This window comes from Phyllobates terribilis, unplaced genomic scaffold, assembly GCF_046119375.1.
Source record: "Phyllobates terribilis strain yellow unplaced genomic scaffold, ASM4611937v1 Scaffold_5__5_contigs__length_657084704, whole genome shotgun sequence".
Classification (NCBI taxonomy): Eukaryota; Metazoa; Chordata; class Amphibia; order Anura; family Dendrobatidae; genus Phyllobates; species Phyllobates terribilis.
This window is the reverse complement of record NW_027362765.1, coordinates 23,917,054-23,938,041: the sequence shown is the minus strand read 5'-3', so window position 1 is coordinate 23,938,041 and position 20,988 is coordinate 23,917,054. Positions and strand designations below refer to the sequence as shown.

General features: G+C 44.8%; 1 protein-coding gene across 1 annotated transcript in view; it reads right to left on the bottom strand.

Annotated features, from left to right (window-relative positions):
* LOC141271392 (uncharacterized) overlaps positions 1-20,988 on the bottom strand; it is a 115,879-nt gene that overhangs the window by 44,247 nt on the left and 50,644 nt on the right. The window contains exons 9-14 of the mRNA XM_073681483.1: positions 9,998-10,147; positions 9,689-9,868; positions 9,483-9,606; positions 9,302-9,399; positions 8,876-8,957; positions 2,687-3,615 (exon numbers count right to left, since the gene is read on the bottom strand). Coding sequence (XP_073537584.1) covers positions 2,687-3,615; positions 8,876-8,957; positions 9,302-9,399; positions 9,483-9,606; positions 9,689-9,868; positions 9,998-10,147 — 1,563 coding nt within the window. The remainder of the gene's footprint in view (positions 1-2,686; positions 3,616-8,875; positions 8,958-9,301; positions 9,400-9,482; positions 9,607-9,688; positions 9,869-9,997; positions 10,148-20,988) is intronic.

Below are 20,988 nucleotides of genomic sequence, written 5' to 3'. Positions count from 1 at the left end.
GTCAGAGTCTATTAGTATGGTAATAACCTTAAAGAGCCTAGCTGCCAGAATTTTGGCGAATAATTTCATATCAATGTTCAAGAGTGATAGGCAAATAGGGCTCACTTATACTAGCAAATTATACTTCTGTGTGGTTTCGGTTTGCAAAATGGATAGCATACATGCAGTGCACAGACCAATACAATTCAATAGTTTAGTTCACATGAACGTTTTTATATGCGGAACTACGGACCAAGTGTAAAAATAGCAGTATGCACAAATTTTATCAATTTTTTCTAGATCAGACTCCCTGAATGGGTGTTTAAAAAAAAATTGATGATATACAGACGCTGTAATTTTGTAGGACTGGGAAAGGGTCAATGTAAAAAAAAAAAAATCTGGCCACTTCTCGGATGTCACAGAGTGCAGCGCAACATTTGAAGCCAAGTCCGTGCTGAAAGTCCGATTGCAGAGTGAAAAAGGCCAAAGAGCATATCGGAAAGAAGAGAAAGGCCGAGAGAAAAGGGTGAACTGCGCGGAGCCACAGATGGTGGATGGAACGGTTGAGTGATGAGGTGTTTTTTTTTTTGCTTTGTTTTTTTCTTTTTACAGCATACGGTTGTTAAGCTCAGTAAGGTACATTCAATTTACATCAAACCATTTAATGCAAATTGAATTTGCATGGCAAATTAGAGCAATCTGACAAATACAAATTTTGGCAGATTCACTCATGTCTATTTAATATAAGAAATTCAATTTTGCCAAGGAATTCTTGTAAGTAGTGTACTTTGGGCAAGATCTCAAAGACAAGAGACTGGAATAAAATTTTAAAATAATCTGTCTTATTTCTTTGCTATATGAGCGAAGTGAGCACTCTTCTGTTTTATTAGCCGGTATTTATCTTGGGCTAAATTTAACTAACTAGCCGCTTATTAACTTCACTGGTTTGCAAAATTTTTTTGACCAGCCAGTTGATTAGATGAGACAAACTGGGCCACCGATGTAATCCAGCAAAGCATCATCTCTCCGTGACTGATTGACATTGTCCTTAAGATGAAGTTATAATTGTGGGTACCTTCTGGTAAAGTAAGAGAAACCCACAATGGTAACTGAAATAACTTGAAACTGAGAAAAAAAGTTATTTTCAGTATAAATTTACTGGATATGACCCAATGAAAATCAAACATTGCTTTTGAATTGTGGGTAAAGAAATTGGCCTGGACAAAATGATGGTATTCTAGAAACAAGTGAAAATAATTTGACCATATGGATATTTTAAACTATGGTGTGTTCTGTAATTTGCATCATAGGTGTTTTCAAACTTATAATTAGTCGGTCTGCCTATTTAAAGGGTGAAAAGTAGTCACTGTGCTGTTTGTTATCATGGTGTTTACCACATTGGATATGGCCCAAAAATAGCAAGAGTTGTCAGAGGAGAAAATTATAGACAAACACGTTAAAGGTAAATGCTATAAGACAATCTCCAAAGAGTTGGATGTTCCTCTTACCACAATTGCACATATTTAGAAGTGTAAGATTTATGGGACTGTAGCGAACCTCCCTGGACGTGGCCTCAAGAGGAAACTGAATGACAATTCGAATAGACAGATTATACGAATGTTAACTAAAAAGCCCAGAATAACTTCCAAAGAGATTACAAGTGAACTCCAAGGTCTAGGAGCATCAGTGTCAGATCGCACCATCCGTCACTATCTTGGCCAAAGTGGACTTCATGGAAGACAATCGAGGCGGAAATCACTACAGAAAGAAAATCATATAAAAGCAAGACTGGAGTTTGCCAAAATCAATATTGACAAGCCACAAAGCTTCTGGGAAAATGTCATTTGGATAAATGATACAAAGTGGAGCTTTTTGGCAAGTCACATCAGCTCTATGTTCATAAATGCAAAAATGAAGCCTACAAAGAAGAGAACATTGTACCAACTTTGAAACATGGAGGCTTGATTATGTTTTGGGGCTGTTTTGCTGCATCTGGCACAGAGGGTCATGAATCTGTGCAAGGTACAATGAAATCTTGAGACTATCTAGGCATTCTGGAATGAAATGTGCTCCAGTGTCAGAAAGCTCGGTCTAAGCCACAGGTCCTCCAACAGGGTAATGATCCAAAACACACAGCTAAAAACACCCAGGGAATGGCTAAGAGCAAAGTATCAGACTCATCTGAAGTGGCTTCTATGAGCCCTGATCTAAATCCTATTGAACATCTGTGGATGAAGCTGAAACCTGCAGTCTAGAGAAGGCGCCTCCACACCTGAGACACAAGGAGTAGTCGCTCACGAGAAGTTGGACATAATACTTGTGGACAAAGGGAGAAGTCACAAATCAAAATTCAAAAGCAATGTCTGATTCTCATTAGTTGATATGCAGTAAATTTAAATTGTAAATTACTTTTGTCAGTTTCAATTAATTTCACTGACCATTGTGGGTTTTTTCTTCTTTTAACAGAAGGGTAATTGTCCACGTGTGTAGATGTGAAATATTTTATGACATGATTGATACATACGTTTATTATTTGAATTTTATTTGCTTTTCAATAACTTATCTTTATTGGTAAATTGTATACATTTCCAAATACTCTTATAGTGATTTTAATTGTTCTTTCTTTCTACTGTAGACCTGTGACTTTACCGTGGTTGGAACTTTTGGATTTTTTTTCTTTTTACATTTTGTCAATAAATTAAGTAAAAAAAGTTAATGGCTTGTCCCCTGTGTGATTTCCTTGATGTTTAAGAAGATGTGATTTCTGGGTAAAACATTTTCCACATTCTGGACACGAAAATGGCTTCTCCCCTGTGTGAGTTCTGTGATGTGTAACAAGATGTGATTTCTCTATAAAACCTTTCCCACATTCTGAACATGAAAATGGCTTCTCCCCAGTATGACTTCTCTGATGTCGAACAAGATGAGATTTCTCAATAAAACATTTCCCACATTTGAAGCAAGAATATTGCTTCTCCCCTGTGTGAATTCTCTGATGTTTCAGAAAATATGATTTGTAGGTAAAACACTTCCCACAATCTGAACATGAATATGGCTTCTCCCCTGTATGAGTTACCTGATGGGCAACTAAAACTGATTTCTGGTTGAAACATTTCCCACATTCTGAACATGAATATGGCCTCTCCCCTGTGTGAATTCTCTGATGTATAGCAAGATGTGATTTGTCTATAAAACATTTTCCACATTCTGAACATGAAAATGGCTTCTCCCCTGTGTGACTTCTCTGATGTCTAACAAGATGTGATTTCTCTATAAAACATTTCCCACATATGCCACATGAAAATTGCTTATCCCCTGTGTGAATTCTCTCATGTTTGAGTAAATGTGATTTGTAGGTAAAACTTTTCCCACATTCTGAACATGAATATGGCTTCTCCCCTGTGTGAGAAAATTTTTGTTCAACATTCTTTCTATTATTTTTCTTTTGCTTAACAGTCTGTGATGAATCAGATGGATCCTTTTCAACAGGATCGGATGATAGATGTTCGCTGTAAAGTTCTGGAGATATAGCTGGGATAATGGTATGCTCTTCATATGTATCTTCTGTGATACCATAATCATTTGCTTTAAAATCTGAAGATATTAGATATCCATCTGAGCTCCAGGTGCAGTCATCTGTTAATAATAAAAGTGATTTTATTACTTTTCAATATCAGTGTGTTGAATTTATATGAATAATTAAATTTTAGATTTCATAAAATTTCTATAATACTATTTTTCAGAAAAAACACATTCATTTATATGATAACTTTACATACCAGGTGAATAGAATTGAGAGGGCTCACATTGGCTAAAAACTTTGCTTTCTTTATAGTAAAAACAATAGAAAATGGCATCGCAAAGGATGGAGGCTAGAAGCAACAGCCATTTTGCTTCATATAAGCTTCAACTGGTGTGCACATATGCACATGAAGCAACATCACATACTCAAGTAGGTAAAGCAAACGAGCAGCCTCTGCCTCCATCTACTCCTCATTTTCATTCTAGTGGCCAGACTGCATTACGAGTAGTACCTGGTCATTGTCATCATCAATACTGTCAACATCATCATCATGCCTGTCGTATGCTCAATATTACCTATCTATAACTGAATGTGTGGACAGGAAAAAATAATATGTGCTCAGTCATCCGCTTGTATGCCAAATGAACCCTCGTCTGGCCAAGTATCGTAATTGTGGTTTAGTTGCTGCCTTGTATTTTCACATTTCGAAGAAGGCGGTCTGTTACTTGGCTGTAAGGTGCACTCCACCATCGAACCATAGAGCATTCAGGTGCAGTATATGTTTTTCACAGGCCACTAGGTAAATATTCTGCTTGGCAGCAATGAAAAATGTTAACTGCAACAAGGCTAGATGAGGGGCTAGTAACACCTCTACAGTTGGGCAGGTCAATGCGCGCTCAACCATCTCTTCCTCAATGGACATCTTTCTGTCCCCAACAACAAAGCAGAATGCTGCTTCCAAGCCTCCTTTACTCCTTTCATATGTGTACCTTGAAGCTCTGCATTGCTGTCACAATTGATTAACCAAGGCGATAGAAGTGACAGAGTGGAAGAGTTGCTGATCTGCATCGAGTAGCAGATTTCCTGCTGGATGTCTCCCCACCAACTAATTGATTCAACAAAGGATAGAGGAAGAATGGCTTCCACATATTGATCATTGCCATGGGCTGTTGGGGACTTGCAAAGAGATGGTCACCTGCAAGAGGATGTGGAGGAGGATGAGGAACTAGGAGAAAGAGGAGCTGGACATAGAGGGGGACATAAAGTTTTACCAGTCAGGCAGGGGTGAGACTGATACCATAGTGATGATGACAATGGCGGTGGCTATGACAAACTATGGTGGTGTGCGGTGGAGTATGAAATAAGTGGGTTCTTGGTCGCAAGCTGAATTAAATCAATGCTAGTTATGACCAATGATCGCTGTAAGGGTAGTGAACAAAATACCACAGTTCTTGGTCACACTGACAAGGAAAGTAAGTTATATGCTTTGTTGCCTACTTGCTGACAGGTGTATCATTATAGCATGAAGCATAGGGATTAGTGATGAGCAAGCGTGCTCGTTTAACACTTCAAACGAACATGCTCGGGTACTCACCGAGTAGTGTTGCGTGCTCGGTGTTTCATTCATTGTCGCCGCGCCGGCAAGTGTCACGGCTGTTAGACAGCTGTGACACATGCAGAGATAGCCTGGCGAACAGGGTTAATGAGGCATACTTGATCATCAATAATAGGGATGTCTATTGAATAGACCCTTACTATAAAAGCAAAATGAAGGAAATTTTAGAAATGGTTCTAAAAGGGAGTGAAAATTGCTGTATTACCAAGTTAGCTCTGTACCCAACTTTTCACTAGTTTTGCTGAGTAGATGCAAACTGGTACCAGGTCTAACTGGAAAGCTCCTCTTTGCTCCCCACTGAGTCAGAACACTACCACCTCTGACAGCATCACCGCTACAACAAGTAGCTGAAGCAGTAGTAGTTTATTGCTTTTATTGCTGCACCAACCTGATGCACATAAGCTAACAGAGACACAAAGCCTGAGCAACCAGATTTAGCAGTGTCTGATCTGTACCTCTTCTCCGGAAGAAACCCTTAACTCTTACTCAGTGGACCTCTGGGTCAGCAGACTGGGCCAGTGGAGAGAACTGTCTTAGCTTGCCAGTGGTGCACTGTCTTGTCCAATCTCAAGTTTAATGTCAGAGGGTATACAGATCAGCAGATGGCATTGTCACACCCAAGAAGACAAGACTGTCCTCCACAAGGATGGAAAACATTTGTGAAAATAAGTCAAGCATGGATCCATGAGGATTTTCACATCATAGCTCCCAATTGTCCCCCTTTCCGCGGGACTGTCCTGCTTTGAGGGCTCAGTACCGCGTCCCATCACGGCTCAGCTGTTCTCCCGGCTGTGGAGGGGTGGTTGGGCGGGTTGCGGCGGTGCAGCAGCAGGCACAAGTAGTAGCTGGCAGCTGCAGCTACAACATGGGCCCGCTGCTAAAGAAAATGAATATTCCCTCCTCTCCATGCCCATGGGAGTGGAGAGGGGTGAATATTCATTCTCCTTAATAGCGCACAGTGTCAGTCGCAGCCGCCGGCTTCCTGCTGCGGCTCTGCTATCCTGTTTGCCAGCTGCTAGAGAGAATGAATATTCACTCTTCTCCACTCCCATAGGCGTGGAGAGGAGTGAATATTCATTCCCTTTAGTAGCAGGCACAGAGGATCGTTGAGCTGCAATAGGAGCTGCAGCCGTGATGACAGTGCGCGTTATTAAGGAGAATGACTATTCACTCCTCTCCACTCTCATAGTTCTGGCGTAGAGAGGAGTGAATATCTCTGCAGCTCACCTCGGCATCTGAGGGCACATGGCAGTGACATCATGCGCTGCTCAGATGCTGAGATCAGCTACTGACAGACAGGACGCAGCACTGGAGCAGAGGGGAGGAATGAAGGTGTAGGTGTTTATTTTTTATGTGTGCAGTGATGGGGGGCCATGTATACCAGGATAGGGGGGCCATGCATATCAAGATAGGGGATGAAGGGGCCATGCATAACAGGATTGGGGATGAGAGGGCCATGCATACCAGGATTGGGGATGAGGGGGCCATGCATAACAGGATTGGGGATGAGGGAGCCATGCATACCAGAATTGGGTCTTATGAGGCCATACATACCAGGATTGTGGATAAGGGGTGCCATACATACCAGGATTGGGGATGAGGGGGCCATGCATAACAGGATTGGGGATGAGGGGTCCATGCATACCAGGATTGGGGATGAGGGAGCCATGCATGCCAAGATTGGGTCTGAGGGGGCCATGCATACCAGGATTTGGTCTGAGGGGGCCATGCATACCAGGATTGGGTCTGAGGGGGCCATGCATACCAGGACTGGGGATGAGGGGGCCATGCATACCAGGATTGGGGATGAGGGGGCCATGCATACCAGGAATGGGGATGAGGGCCATCTGCTGAATGCCCCTCATTACCAGCACCCCTCTGACAACTCCTCCTGCCAGGGGAGAAAGAAATGTTAAATTGGCGTGGATTGGGGTGTGGCCAAAATTTGCCGCAGCACGCTATGCCAGTTACTATCCAATTATCCATAGCCATATGTGTTTATGTGACTGACATTACTAAGTCTATGTCTTTGTGTTAAAGGGCTTGAAAGAGATTGGACACAGTCATTGGAGACCTCAGAGGGCAATCCATGTCTTTTCATCCACACCTTTTCAAGGCAAGTAGAGTCTTTGGAGCACTTTTGATTTGTACAGAATCAGGTTTTTCAAAAACACATTTTTTGGTTGACTCAGACTCAAAATGTATCTCTCTAGTTGATACATCGTCTGCTCTGACTCTGCACAGTGTTGCCTAATGGCTCCTGAAGATACCTGAATAGGCGAAACTCGTCAGGACGACATGGCTTTCTGATTTCAAGTGAACTTTTATATACCAACTGACTGCAGCTTCCTCTTTAAACAGTGATGCTGTCACAACAGTCAGAAGCCACAGGCTCCAAAAGGCTACATGGGACAGACTTGGCACAAGGCACTCCGTCTACCAGATTCCAAAGGAACCCCAACTTTCGCCCTTTAACCCCAAAACAGGGATCTGGTCTTACAACGAGGTCCACTGGATTGCTTCTACGGAAGGGCTGATTTGCCAGAGGAGCGAGCCAATGGCAGGGGTCGCCACGCAGATCAATGCCAAGAGGACACGTCAAGGTCAAGAATCATAAAACAAGCTGATCAGAATTCAAGCTGAGGTCAGAAAACGGGACCAATCAGGAAGACAACACAAGAGCAAAGACAAGCGCTGCAAAGCCAGGTAAGCAGGATGTTGCTAAATGATACGCGAGTAATGCACATGTTCAACTAGTTCCTCTGTGCATGCGTCCAATTGTCCAATCTGCTGTGGATGATTGCAGGTGAACTAAGATTTCGTTCTGGCCTATGACCCTCAGTCCAACTTCCATGTTAATCAAGCTCTGGCAGGTGACTGGCTGAAGTGGTCACGTCTGTACGGCCAGAACAGAATTTATGAAGATAGGATCTGACAATGTTACCCACTGAAATTTAGCATTAAAACTGTTTTAATAATAAATCTTGTTTTTCTGACATTGATTACAAAACAGATTTTTTTTTATCAAATACTCTGTAAAATACCATTAAAAATATAACATACTAGATGGAGGCCCGATGCTATCGTATCGGGAGTGCGGTAATGTCACAATGGGGCAGGCTTTGCAGCATTGAGAATCTCTCCCCCCCCATGTGCTCACCCACCTATCCACTCTGTCTTTCCCCCATGTGCTGACTTCTCCCGTCTGTGCTCTCTTCTTTGACCTGTGTACCCCATGTGCTCTCCCCCTTGTCTGCTCTCTCCACCCCTGTGCTGTCTTCTTCCTTCAAGTGTTCTCACGTTTGAGTTGTCTCCCTCCCTGTACGTCGCGCATCTCCAGCCAGGATCAGCCGAATGATTCACTGCGCCTGCGCGGAATTCGCGTAGGCGCAGTAAACCAGACCGCCGCCATCTTTGTGCAGGCAGATAGCGGCGGTCACATTAAAACTGGGCATGCGCTCCTCCTGTACAAAGATGACGGAGGTCAGTGAATCATTCGGCTGATCCCGGCAGCGGCGTGTTCGCGACGGTGTTCCGCTTGTGGTACCGCACAAGAGGCTGGTACCACCAGCGGTCTCCATATTGAGACACCCATCGCTTGGGTGTCCCAATATGGCGGTCGACGAACTTCCGCTGCTTGGAATTCTGGGATTCGGACACATCTTGGCGGAACCGGATGTGAAGACATTACAAGGTAAGTATATATTAGATAATAGCAACAGCCAGTGAATGTATACAACCTAGAGGATATTACTCACCTGGGCGGTTATCTGTTGGAATCTCCTCTTTACACCAATCATCACCTATCACATATGTAACAATATTGTCCAGATCTTCATCCTGAAATAAATATTGTAAGTGACAGAACGCTTAATAATTAGCATGATGTATGACAACCAAAATGCTATGACAGAAATAGCTATTGGAGTCAAATTACAGCAGCTTTTTGGTATAATCCAATTTGTTAGTCCCTTATTCCAACCAGCGGGGTATGTAACCAGACACTTGTGAAATGCTCTAAACATCTAATGTTTGTGATCAGCTGTAACCCTGGCATATCCACCACTCTCATTATACAAGTATAAAACATATAATACTGGTGGATAAAACAAGACTGAGCACAAGACCTTCACAGCAGTCTACACATCATAGGGGAGATCTCATGACACCTTCTCTCCATCTACCTGATGATCCTGAGGAACATCAGGATTTTCTTGTTTACAGTCCTGTGGAAGAAGAGGACGGGGACATCTCTCTGGTGTTGTCCTCTTACTGGATAGAACTAGAGGAAACACATACAAGGACTGAATTCATTCTTTACATACAGATAATTCTAGGCCGTGTGTATTTAGTCCTGTCTATTACCTGGTGATGTGAGGGGCTGGGGGTCCTCCATCATGATGTCCTTGTACAGATCTTTGTGTCCTTCTAAATACTCCCACTCCTCCATGGAGAAATAGATGGTGACATCCTGACACCTTATAGGAACCTAACACATATAACGATAACATCATCTCCTGATCCCTTCATAGCATTACTGTATCATGTCCCAGCATTCCCAGCAGTGTCACCTCTCCAGTCAGCAGCTCAATCATCTTGTAGGTGAGTTCTAGGATCTTCTGGTCATTGATGTCCTCATGCATCAGGGGGTGAGGTGGAGGCCCTGTGATTGGGCTCAGGGGTCTTCCCCATCCCTCAGACACAGGGTCCTGACAGCGCTCACTAGAGGTCTTCTTCACTACTGTGTAATCCTGGTTATGGAGAGACACATTAATAAATCACACTACAGACATTTCCAGAGTCCTCACCTCTCCAGTTCTGTCCATCTGTTATTCCCATAGATAAGAATGATGTAATGTGACGTCATCAGAATCTCTCACCTCTCCAGTAAGCCGGAAGAGGATCTCTAGGGTGAGGTGCAATATCCTCTCTGCCATCTTGTCCCTGTCCTTATCCATCTTTGATGGGTAAATCAGACAATTTTTCTTATATAGAAGCTCTTCACTGAGAAGATCCAAAATTGTAGGAATCTGAATGGGAAGAAGATGAGCGGATGTAACATCATAAAGAATCCTGTGTAATAATAAGTGGAAACATATGAAGAGATAGTAAAGACGTCCCATCTTGGACATTATTGGCATTTTAATACATTGTGCCATAAATAGTTACGATCCACACCTACCATATAGTTTACAGTCCTAATGTTAAAGGAAGGTACGAGTCCATTGGTTTCAACCTATAGCCTAACATTGATCCAGAGGAAGGCAATAATGTCATGAGACAGATGCTAATTGCCCCATATTAGGGGAAAAATTCCTTCCTGACTCCACATATGATCATTAATGGGTTTATCCAGTCTCAGATGCAAAGTCTGCAGTCACTTTATATGACTTCAGGTTTCTGAATCATGACAGTATGTGATGCGCCCACTATTATGATTCCCCATGCAAGTGGTGGACAGTCATGCGATTTTTTTGACTTGAGACCAAGTGTTGACTGGACCCCTGAACTTCTCTCGTTTGTCTTCTCTTGAGAGAACTGAGTGAGACTACTCGGCACTTAACTGCAAGTATGCAAAATGCATACGTGAGGTCACATGAGCACTCATTACTATAGTGTGCACATACTGTCACGATTCAGAATTATTCAGTCATACAGAGTGACTGCAGACCTTTTTCTGAGATTAGTCAACCTCTTTAAACCTTATTTCCTATATACATAGAGGATGCCCCCTTGTCCCCATCGCAGGTGTAAAATGATCATTATACAGATTGTACTGTCCCCTCATATATTTGGACACTGTAAGAAGATCGCCCCTAAGCCTTAGATTTTCTAAACTGAATTACCTCAAGTTTACAAACCTATCTTGGTATTACGGTCCACCCATTCCCTTAATAACCTTGGTTGCTCTTCTTTGCACCTGATCTAGTTCAGCTATGTCCTTCTTATACACCAGACACCAAAACTGTACTCAGTATCTACAGTGGGGAAAATAAGTATTTCATACACTGCCGATATTGCAGGTTTTCCCAACTACAAAGAATGGAGAGGTCTGTAATTTTTATCGTGGGCACACTTCACCTGTGAGAGACAGAACCTAAAAATAATAAACAGAAAATAACATTGAATGATTTTTAAATAATTAAATTGCATTTTATTTCATGAAATAGGCGCTTGATCATCTAGGAACCAGCAAGAATTCTGACTCTCACAGACCTGTTAGTTTTTCTTTAAAAAGCCCTCCTACTCTGCACCCAATACCTGTATGAATTGCACCCATTTGAACTCTTTACCTGTACAAAAGATACCTGTCCACACAATCAAACACACTCCAACCTCTCCACCATGGCCAAGACCAAAGAGCTGTCTAAGGACACCAGGGACAAAATTGTAGACCTGCACAAGGCTGGGATAGGCTACAGGCCAATGGGCAAGCAGCTTGGTGAGAAGGCAACAACTGTTGGCGCAATTATTAGAAAATGGAAGAAACACAAGATGACTGTCAATCTTCCCCGGTCTGGGGCTCAATGCAAGATCTCATTTTGTGGGGTAAGGATGATAACGAGAATGGTCAGGAATCAGCCCAGAACTGCATGGGAGAACATGGTCAATGACCTGAAGTGAGCTGGGACCACAGTCTGAAACATTACCATTAGTAACACACTATGCCGTCATGGATTAAAATCCTGCAGGGCACGCAATGTCTCCCTGCTTACGGCAGCACATGTCCAGGCCTGTTTGAAGTTCACCAATGACCATCTGAATAATTCAGAGGAGGCATGGGAGAAAGTCATGTGGTCAGATGAGGCCAAAATAGAACTTTTTGGTATCAACTCCACTCGCAGTGTTTGGAGGAAGAAGAAGGATGAGGACAAGCCCAAGAACACCATCCCAACTGTGAAGCATGGTGGGGGAATCATACTTTGGGGGTGCTTTTCTGCAAAGGGGACAGGACAACTGCACCATATTGAAGGGAGGATGGATGGAGTCATGCATTGTGAGATTTTGGCCAACAACCTCCTTCCCTCATTAAAAGCATTGAAGATGGATCGTGGCTGGATCTTCCAACATGACAATGACCCGAAACACACAGCCAGGGCAAGGAATGGCTCTGTAAGAAGCATTTCAAGGTCCTGGAGTAAAAAACCAAGCAATGTGAACTGAGGTCTAAGATGGTAGACATGCAAGAAATAGGAGCATGTTCACACTAGCAAAAAGAAGCAAAACCTACAAAAGACAAAAGACAAAAATATATCTCATACCCTACCATCATTATATATAAATGTAAAGCAAAGTTGCATAATAAATATAGGGTACTTAGTGAACTATTTTTGATCAAAAAAAGTATACAAGCCGTCCCACCAGCGGCAAGGTGACCCTAAATTGGGACGGTACCTATACTGCCCATATTAAAAACCTTACTGTATATCAAAGTTGAAGTAATGCATATAAAAGGGTAGACAAATAGGACCGGGTCCCAACTCCAGACCACCCAGGCCCGTGGTAAGCTACATATATACCAGTCAGCTCAACAAAGGGGATGCCACACCCTTAAATTGCACAGAATGCAAACGAGACAAAAAACCAAGCAATGTGAACTGAGGTCTAAGATGGTAGACATGCAAGAAATAGGAGCATGTTCACACTAGCAAAAAGAAGCAAAACCTACAAAAGACAAAAGACAAAAATATATCTCATACCCTACCATCATTATATATAAATGTAAAGCAAAGTTGCATAATAAATATAGGGTACTTATATTAGGGTATGAGATATATTTTTGTCTTTTGTCTTTTGTAGGTTTTGCTTCTTTTTGCTAGTGTGAACATGCTCCTATTTCTTGCATGTCTACCATCTTAGACCTCAGTTCACATTGCTTGGTTTTTTGTCTCGTTTGCATTCTGTGCAATTTAAGGGTGTGGCATCCCCTTTGTTGAGCTGACTGGTATATATGTAGCTTACCACGGGCCTGGGTGGTCTGGAGTTGGGACCCGGTCCTATTTGTCTACCCTTTTATATGCATTACTTCAACTTTGATATACAGTAAGGTTTTTAATATGGGCAGTATAGGTACCGTCCCAATTTAGGGTCACCTTGCCGCTGGTGGGACGGCTTGTATACTTTTTTTGATCAAAAATAGTTCACTAAGTACCCTATATTTATTATGCAACTTTGCTTTACATTTATATATAATGATGGTAGGGTATGAGATATATTTTTGTCTTTTGTAGGTTTTAAGGTCCTGGAGTAGCCTAGCCTAATAACAAAGGTTTCTGTAGCAAATATTAAGTTCTGTTTTTCTATTGTAGCAAATACTTATTTCATGCAAATAAATACAAATGAATTATGCAAAAATCATACAATGCGATTTATGGATTTTTTTTAGATTCCGTCTCTCAAAGTTGAAGTGTACCTACGATAAAGATGACAGACCTCTCCATTCTTTGTAGGTGGGAAAACTTGCAAAATCAGCAGTGTATCAAATACTTATTTTCTCCACTGTTAGTGTGGCCGTACTAGTGACTTGTATAGAGGGAAAACTATATACTTGTCATGAGCATCTATGCCTCTCTAAATGCATCCCATTATTTTATTTGCCTTGGCAGCAGCTGCCTGGCACTGGTCACTAAAGTTGAGTAAAGTTGAAGGAGTATATATGGGAGGGTCAGGCTGGGGCCTGACATATTGTAATGTAGAGCTTACCACTTCCCGTACTTTCATGTAAAATGTACATCATTGTGCTGAGAGTTTACATATAGTGACTAATATTAATCACACTGAACTCACTTAAATATGCAATTAAAGTTTTATTGATAAGTCAGAATATGGAAATAGAAAGGACAGTCAACGCTTTGGTCTGTCTCAGACCATGATCATGACCTATGTTGATGGACACAGGCTGGAATCAAGGCCTGGGATAGACCAAAATGCTGACCATCCTGTCTATTTTCCCATTCTATCTAATTAATAAAACTGTAATTGTTAAAGGGAACCAGAAAGCTGCCGATCCATGGGCAGCATGTATCAAACACTGGCTGTATGTTTTCAGCCATGTATGTTTGCAGCATTTCAGAGAAAAACATACTTTAACAGTATGGGAGAATAGTCAGACAGACTTTTCCCTGCCTGCTCCCCTTGAATTACAGTTCTCTCCCTGCATGCATGTATAGGGAGAGACATGTCAGTCACTAGAAGCTGCTGGGGACCAACCTTTCCGAATAATCTCTTGTGCAACTTTTCAAGTATGTTTTTATCTGAAATCCCACTGTGATTCAGAGTCAAACATATATGGCTGTGACCGTACAACCAATTGTACATACCTTCTACCTGATCCATGGATTGGGCAGAAGGTATTAGTTTTCAGGTTCCCTATAAAGTAGGTGACGTGGTATTTTCCACTATTAGGGTATGCGCACACGACCAGTGTTTGCTGCGGATTGGATGCAGCGCACTTGCGTCTCCGTACACCCGCGAAAACGGACATGCGGCACGTCTTTCCAGATCGCAGCATGTCAATGTCTCCGGCGGGTCCGCATGCGGACTTTCCCCATAGACCTAACCTCTATGAGGAAAGTCCGCATGTGGAAAAAAAAAATGGTGCCGCTCATTAGCATATTGAGCAGAGGCCGCCGGCGGCTTCTCCGCAGCGTCGAGACCGCAGGTGGCTCCGGATGGTGTGCACATACCCTTATTTGTCCCCATACGACAAACCATTCCTATCTTTCTGGCTATATATGCCTAGCAGAGATTTAAATATCGGGAGTACGGAGGTAATTCTGCGCTTTCTGGAGTCACGACAATCCAATAGTAAAAGTGAAATGTAGGTTTATTGTCAACGAGTAACACGGACTCCTTCTTCAGGACACCCATACATATAAGTTCTTATGTATGGTTCTTATTTCATTTTTACTATTGGATTGTCGTGACTCCAAAAAGCGCAGAATTACTTCCATAGTCCAGACATTTCATTATGACATTTGGTGGAAGCTGCAGCATCTGATTTATAGACTTTTTAGGTGTTGTGTCTCACAGAACCATATAAGATGAGTGGTATTACCTTTTCCTTATAATCTATATCCTTCCATAAGACCCTATTGCGCTTTTGCATTTTTATCTAAAGAGATTTGATTGATATTAGTCACACCCAGGTCCAGTTTCTAAGCCTCTATGATTACTTTAATAGTATGTGAAAGTGAGCACCTGGAAATACTATTGATTGACCACTGGGATCAAGTTAAAACAGCCATGATTAGAGGTAACCCCAATCTCAGCTCTTCGACCTCTTAGTGGTGATAAAGCTGCTTCTGTGACCCTATTAAGACCCTACAACGTATTAATAACATGCCATAGCAGCCGAGGTCTAACAAAGTCAGCCATGAATGGTTCTATTAACAAATATGACTCATAAAGCAAAAAAATAAGATAAAGTACAGATAAAGTGACAAAAAATAATGTAATAAGTTGTATATTTTGGACTTATGTGTCCCCAAAATGCTTCTATTACACAGTACAGCTCAGAACACAGATACCGGCCCTTCACACATCTACATCACAGGGAAAGGAAGAAGCTCTGTCTCCCGGAACAGGACGACACAAAATCACGGTGCTGAATGGGTTAATAATATGGATGACAAGCGCCGAGTAATGGGGAATCTCCACATACCTCCACCTGCAGAGCCGCCACCACATATATGGCTGCTCTGTGCGCACAGGACCTGTGATGAGGTCACAGGAGGGGAGGAGTCAGGGGTCACATGATCAGGGGCCTCAGTGGATGCAGGACTCTGCTGTGCTGGTTGTCATGGTGCTGGATGAGGGGAAGCGTTTGGGTTCAGGAGGGATTTACTTCTCGGCATTTTGGCTAAGATCAAGTGTAATATCTTTCAAAAAGGCGGATTTATCGGAGGGCCGCTCCAGTAGATTGATACAATATGAACATGTGGTACTGTGCACTAGTTAGTACGATGGGTGGCTTATATAGTCATATGGTGGAAACCCTGGCCCTCCAGGATCGAGGCTATTAGGTCGGGTAAGTTTGAAAGCCTGAGGTGTGAAGATCTCCTGGAGTGGTTACCCAGGGGTGCCTTAACTCAGGCCTGGGAAACCCACTTGAGTTTTGTCACTTCAAATGTTCACACTTATTTGGACACACACTCTTTTCCGGGTCTTTTGCCAAAGAGGAGGAATTTTTATATTGTAGGTTGAAGGTCCGGATAGTATTACACCAGAACACCTTCATTATGTATTTTAACTGTTTTTCACCATGTGTCACCCTTTCACTATGTGTTTGTGACTCGCCCCCTGGGCCGAGGGGTACCCGGAACCAGGCTTCTGGGGGTTGTAGTCTCCGTGGCGGTGACCCGGTCCCGTGGCTCAGGGTGGTCAGGCTAATGGCGGTATTTTGTGGGGGTTTTAGGTTAATTGTCCAACTACGCCACCCGTGGATTGCGGTCAGTGCGGACCGCCGCTGCAAGGCAGACCGCTGGGGCTGATGGTGTATGCACCTGAGGTAGTCTGACTCCCCATGGGAAGAGTGCAGCCCCAGGGCAGTGTAGTTGATGGTGAGGGTGATAGTGCACGGGAGTCCCAGTACTAGTAGTGCTGGTGCGGCGCTGAAGCAGGAACGACTCAGAGTCTTTGCAGTGCAGTTCAGGGTCTTTACTGGTGATATTAAGGCAGACCCTCCCGGGAGTACTGGCTAGCATAAGGGGCATGGTCAGTCTGCAAGCAAACAGGAGTTCCCCTGGCCAGGTGGAGTTGTAGGCCTCCCCGTCTATCTGCACTCTTTCTGGCTACCTTGCTGTAAGCGGGTAGAAGTAGCCCACGTCCCTGAGTATACCGTGTGGTGCTCACCGGTATGGCTGGTGACTTGGGGCCTTCTGATAGCCTCCGCTCCTCGATGGCGGTGCTGGTCCCTTGCTTGTGACTGAGCCTCCGGGCTTCTATGGCCAGATGACCTGGAATCCCCTGCCGGCTGGTTTCTGCTGCTGGGTGAATATCCGTCCCCACAGCCTCGGACTCCGGTGTCCGGTTATTAGGTTCTTCTGCCAGGGCGAGCTCTGCTCAGCTCCAGCCCCTGGTCTTCAGCTACTGCTCCTACAGAGCTCCTGCTGTAACTTTCCCTCTCCAGGCTCTGACTCTGACTAATCCCGCCCCAGACCCAGTTTATAAGGGCAGATTCCTCCCCTTCCAGGTCTGGGCGGGTGGTGTTGCATGCTTAGGGCTCCTGACCAGAGAAACCTCCCACTTGCTCTCAGACGTAATATTCCTATTACTGTGGCAACCAGACCCCTGGGGTGCCACATTCCCCCCTAGTGAATATTAGTACTCCGGGACTAAACACATTTTTAAGAAAACACAAATACAGGGTATAAACAATAATACAACAACATATATACAAGAAGCTTTAGTCTTTAGAGGTCACGGCGTGTCCGTAACCGGGTGTCCATATCACCCAACAAGGTGAAGTCTTGGCACAGAGTAGGGGACCTGTCCAAAGCAAACCCCAAGCGTTGGCCCTGGGCGTGGCTGCAAGGCTGAGACTAGCTACTTTGGGCCACAAGGAGGCCACGCCAGACAGGTTTTCTCTTCTGCGGCCATCTTCGCAAGAGGCACCAAGGTGCAACTATCTACAATGTAGTTCCGGTTATTCAGCGTCCATAACCTGTCAGTCCAAATAAACCTGAAGGGTAACTAGAGAAACATAATTAGTAACCAGGTAACAAAAACATAAACCTTTTTCAGCATTTACGTATGTACAGGTAGATATATACTTGGCATTAGACTCTCCAGCGAGCGGGCATTTGTCCTCTAGTACTCCTTGTGGACCTACGTAACCCACTATCTGGTTCTGCACTACAGGGTGTAGGAGGTGTTGCGGGTAGGTCTGGCAGCTTTCTGCGTACTCTTTGGCTTACTAGGGGCACGGCAGGCTCACTACTAGCAGAGGGTTGATTCTCCTGGGCTGCTGGTATGGGTTCTTCTGCCTCCTGGGCCGGCTGCTCTTCTGACACTACCTGTTCTTCTGTAGGCTCTTGAGGGGCTGGCTGGAGAAAGGTGAGGACGGGTACCACGACTGCGTTGTTGATCTGAGTCCAGGACCGGGGAAATTCTCCGAGTACGGTATTGATCATTTCTTCCCTCTCCTCTGCGGGTTGAGGGTTTTCTTCATCTTCTTCAGGGCTTTGCAGCTGCTCGGGACACTTCTTCAGGCGGTCTCTGGAGACAATGGCTGTGGTCTCTCCTCCGTCCTTACTGATGATACATACTTTTGGGTTCTCATGACTTGAGGGCAGTACGGTGTACGGGTCCTTCTCCCACTGGTCGTCCAACTTGTGGAGAAGCCTCTTTCTCTTCAAGACCTGCTCTCCAGGCACCAGGGGAACAGCGGGAGCATACTGGTTATAAGCCTTCTCTTGCCTTTCTCTTGCTTGAGACAGACTCCGCTCGACGCTCTCCTGTACTTTCCGATACTGCTGCTGCCGTTCTGTATCCCAGTCTGCCTCTGGCGAGGTGTCCTCAGGTGTCAGGACTCCCATATCCAGGTCAATAGGCAGCTTACCAGGTCTTGCTTTCATTAGGTAAGCCGGGGTACAGTTAGTGGAGCCTACGGGGATGTGATTGTACAAGTCCACCAAATCAGGCAGTTTTTCAGGCCACAGACTGCGTTCTTCCAGGGGCAATGTTTTTAGAAAGTCTATCACCACCTGGTTCATTTTATCACATAGTCCGTTGGTGTGAGGGTGATAGGGCGTTGTTCTTATCTTCTTGCAGCCATACAGGTTGCAGAACTCCTGGAAGACCTCCGCTTCGAAGGCTGGTCCTTGGTCCGTCAACACTTGCTCCGGATACCCGTGTGGACGGCAGAAGTGCTGCTGGAAGGCTCTAGCTGCTGTTTTAGCCGTTAAGTCCTTGACAGGGACCACCACCAGGAACCGGGAGTAGTGATCTACGATGGTGAGGGCGTAGACGTACCCAAATCTGCTTGGAGCCAGTTTCACATGGTCCAGGGCTACCAGTTCCAGTGACTGCCTGGTGATGATGGACTGCAGGGGAGTCTTCTGGCTGGCACCGTCCTTTCTTCTTAGGTTGCACGGGCCACAATCTCTGCACCACCTCTCGATGGCTCCTCTCATGCCTATCCAGTAGAACTGTTCACGCAACAAGAACTCCAGCTTTTTCCATCCGAAGTGTCCTGCTCCGTTGTGGTATGCCTCCAGGACCATAGCCGCGTCTCGTCTTGGGACCACTACCTGCCAGGTTAGCTCATGTGTTCGAGAGTTGACCATTCTCCGGCACAGCTTCTCCCTGTAGAGAAACAGCTTACTTTTCTCCTTCCACAGTTGCTTGGTCTCCTCCGGAGCGTCTGGGTCAAGACGGGCATCAGTCTGTGTCAGCATTTCCTTCACCAGACGGACTGCGGGATCACTGTCTTGTGTCTCCGCCCAGCTGTAGTGGGGTAAGGGATTGAACGTAGCAGAGCGCCTGTCCTTCACACGGTGGGAATACAGGGTAATCCCATGACGGTGGAACGCAGGGAGTTCGACTTCTTCCAGATCTTCTGGATCTTCTCCTACGTCCGGTAAGTTTGGCATTCTGGACAGGGCATCCGCGTTGGCATTTGAGCGTCCCGCCCGGTATTTGATGGTGAATTCGTAGTTGGACAGGCGGGCCATCCATCTCTGCTCCAGGGCACCAAGTCTTGCAGTGTCCAGGTGTGTCAACGGGTTGCTATCCGTGTACACGGTGAACTTGGAAGAGGCAAGGTAATGCTTGAAACGTTCGGTCACTGCCCACACCACTGCCAGGAACTCTAGCTTGAATGAGCTATAATTCTCAGGGTTTCTCTCTGTGGGCCGTAGTTTTCGGCTGGCGTAAGCAATTACCCGTTCTTTCCCCTGCTGGATCTGGGACAGTACGGCTCCTAGCCCGATGTTGCTCGCGTCCGTGTGGAGGATAAAGGGCTGGCTGTAGTCGGGGTACGCCAGGATTTCATCCCCCGTGAGGGCCATCTTCAGCCGGCAGAAGGACTCCTCTTCCAGCTTCTCCCACCTGAAGGGCGGCTTCTGGTTTTTGGCCTTCCTGGATTGACCTATCAGGAGGTCCTGCATAGGGGCTGCCATTTTTGTGAAACCGGGAATGAATCTTCGGTAGTAGCCTACCAACCCGAGGAACTGCCGCACTTCCTTTATGCTGGAGGGTCTTGACCAGTCCTTAATCACGGTGATCTTATCGGGGTCGGGAGCCACTCCGTCAGCACTCACCACGTGTCCCAGGTACTGCACCTTTGGTTTCAGGAGGTGACACTTGGAGGGTTTCACCTTTAGGCCGTACCTTGCCAGGGCGTCAAACACTTCTGCCAGGTGTTTCAGATGGTCCTCGTAGGTTTTGGAATAAACGATGACATCGTCCAGGTATAACAGGACCGTCTCGAAATTCCGGTGTCCCAGACAGCATTCCATCAACCACTGGAAGGTTCCTGGTGCGTTGCAGAGCCCGAATGGCATACAGTTGAATTCGCTGAGGCCCATCGGGGTGGTGAATGCAGTCTTCTCCTTGTCTGCCTCTGCTACAGGAACCTGCCAGTACCCGCTAGTAAGATCCAAAGTGGAGAAGAAGTTAGCAGATTTTAATGCAGGTAAAGATTCTTCTATTCTTGGTAACGGGTACGCATCTTTGTGTGTGACACGGTTGACCTTTCTGTAGTCTACACACATTCTCATTGTGTTGTCCTTCTTTTTCACTAGAACTAGTGGATCTGCCCAGGGGCTACAGCTGTCCCTGATTACCCCAGCCTCCTTCATGTCCCGCAACATCCCCTTTGCATGCTGATAGTGTGCAGGGGGTACAGGTCAGTATCTTTCCTTTATGG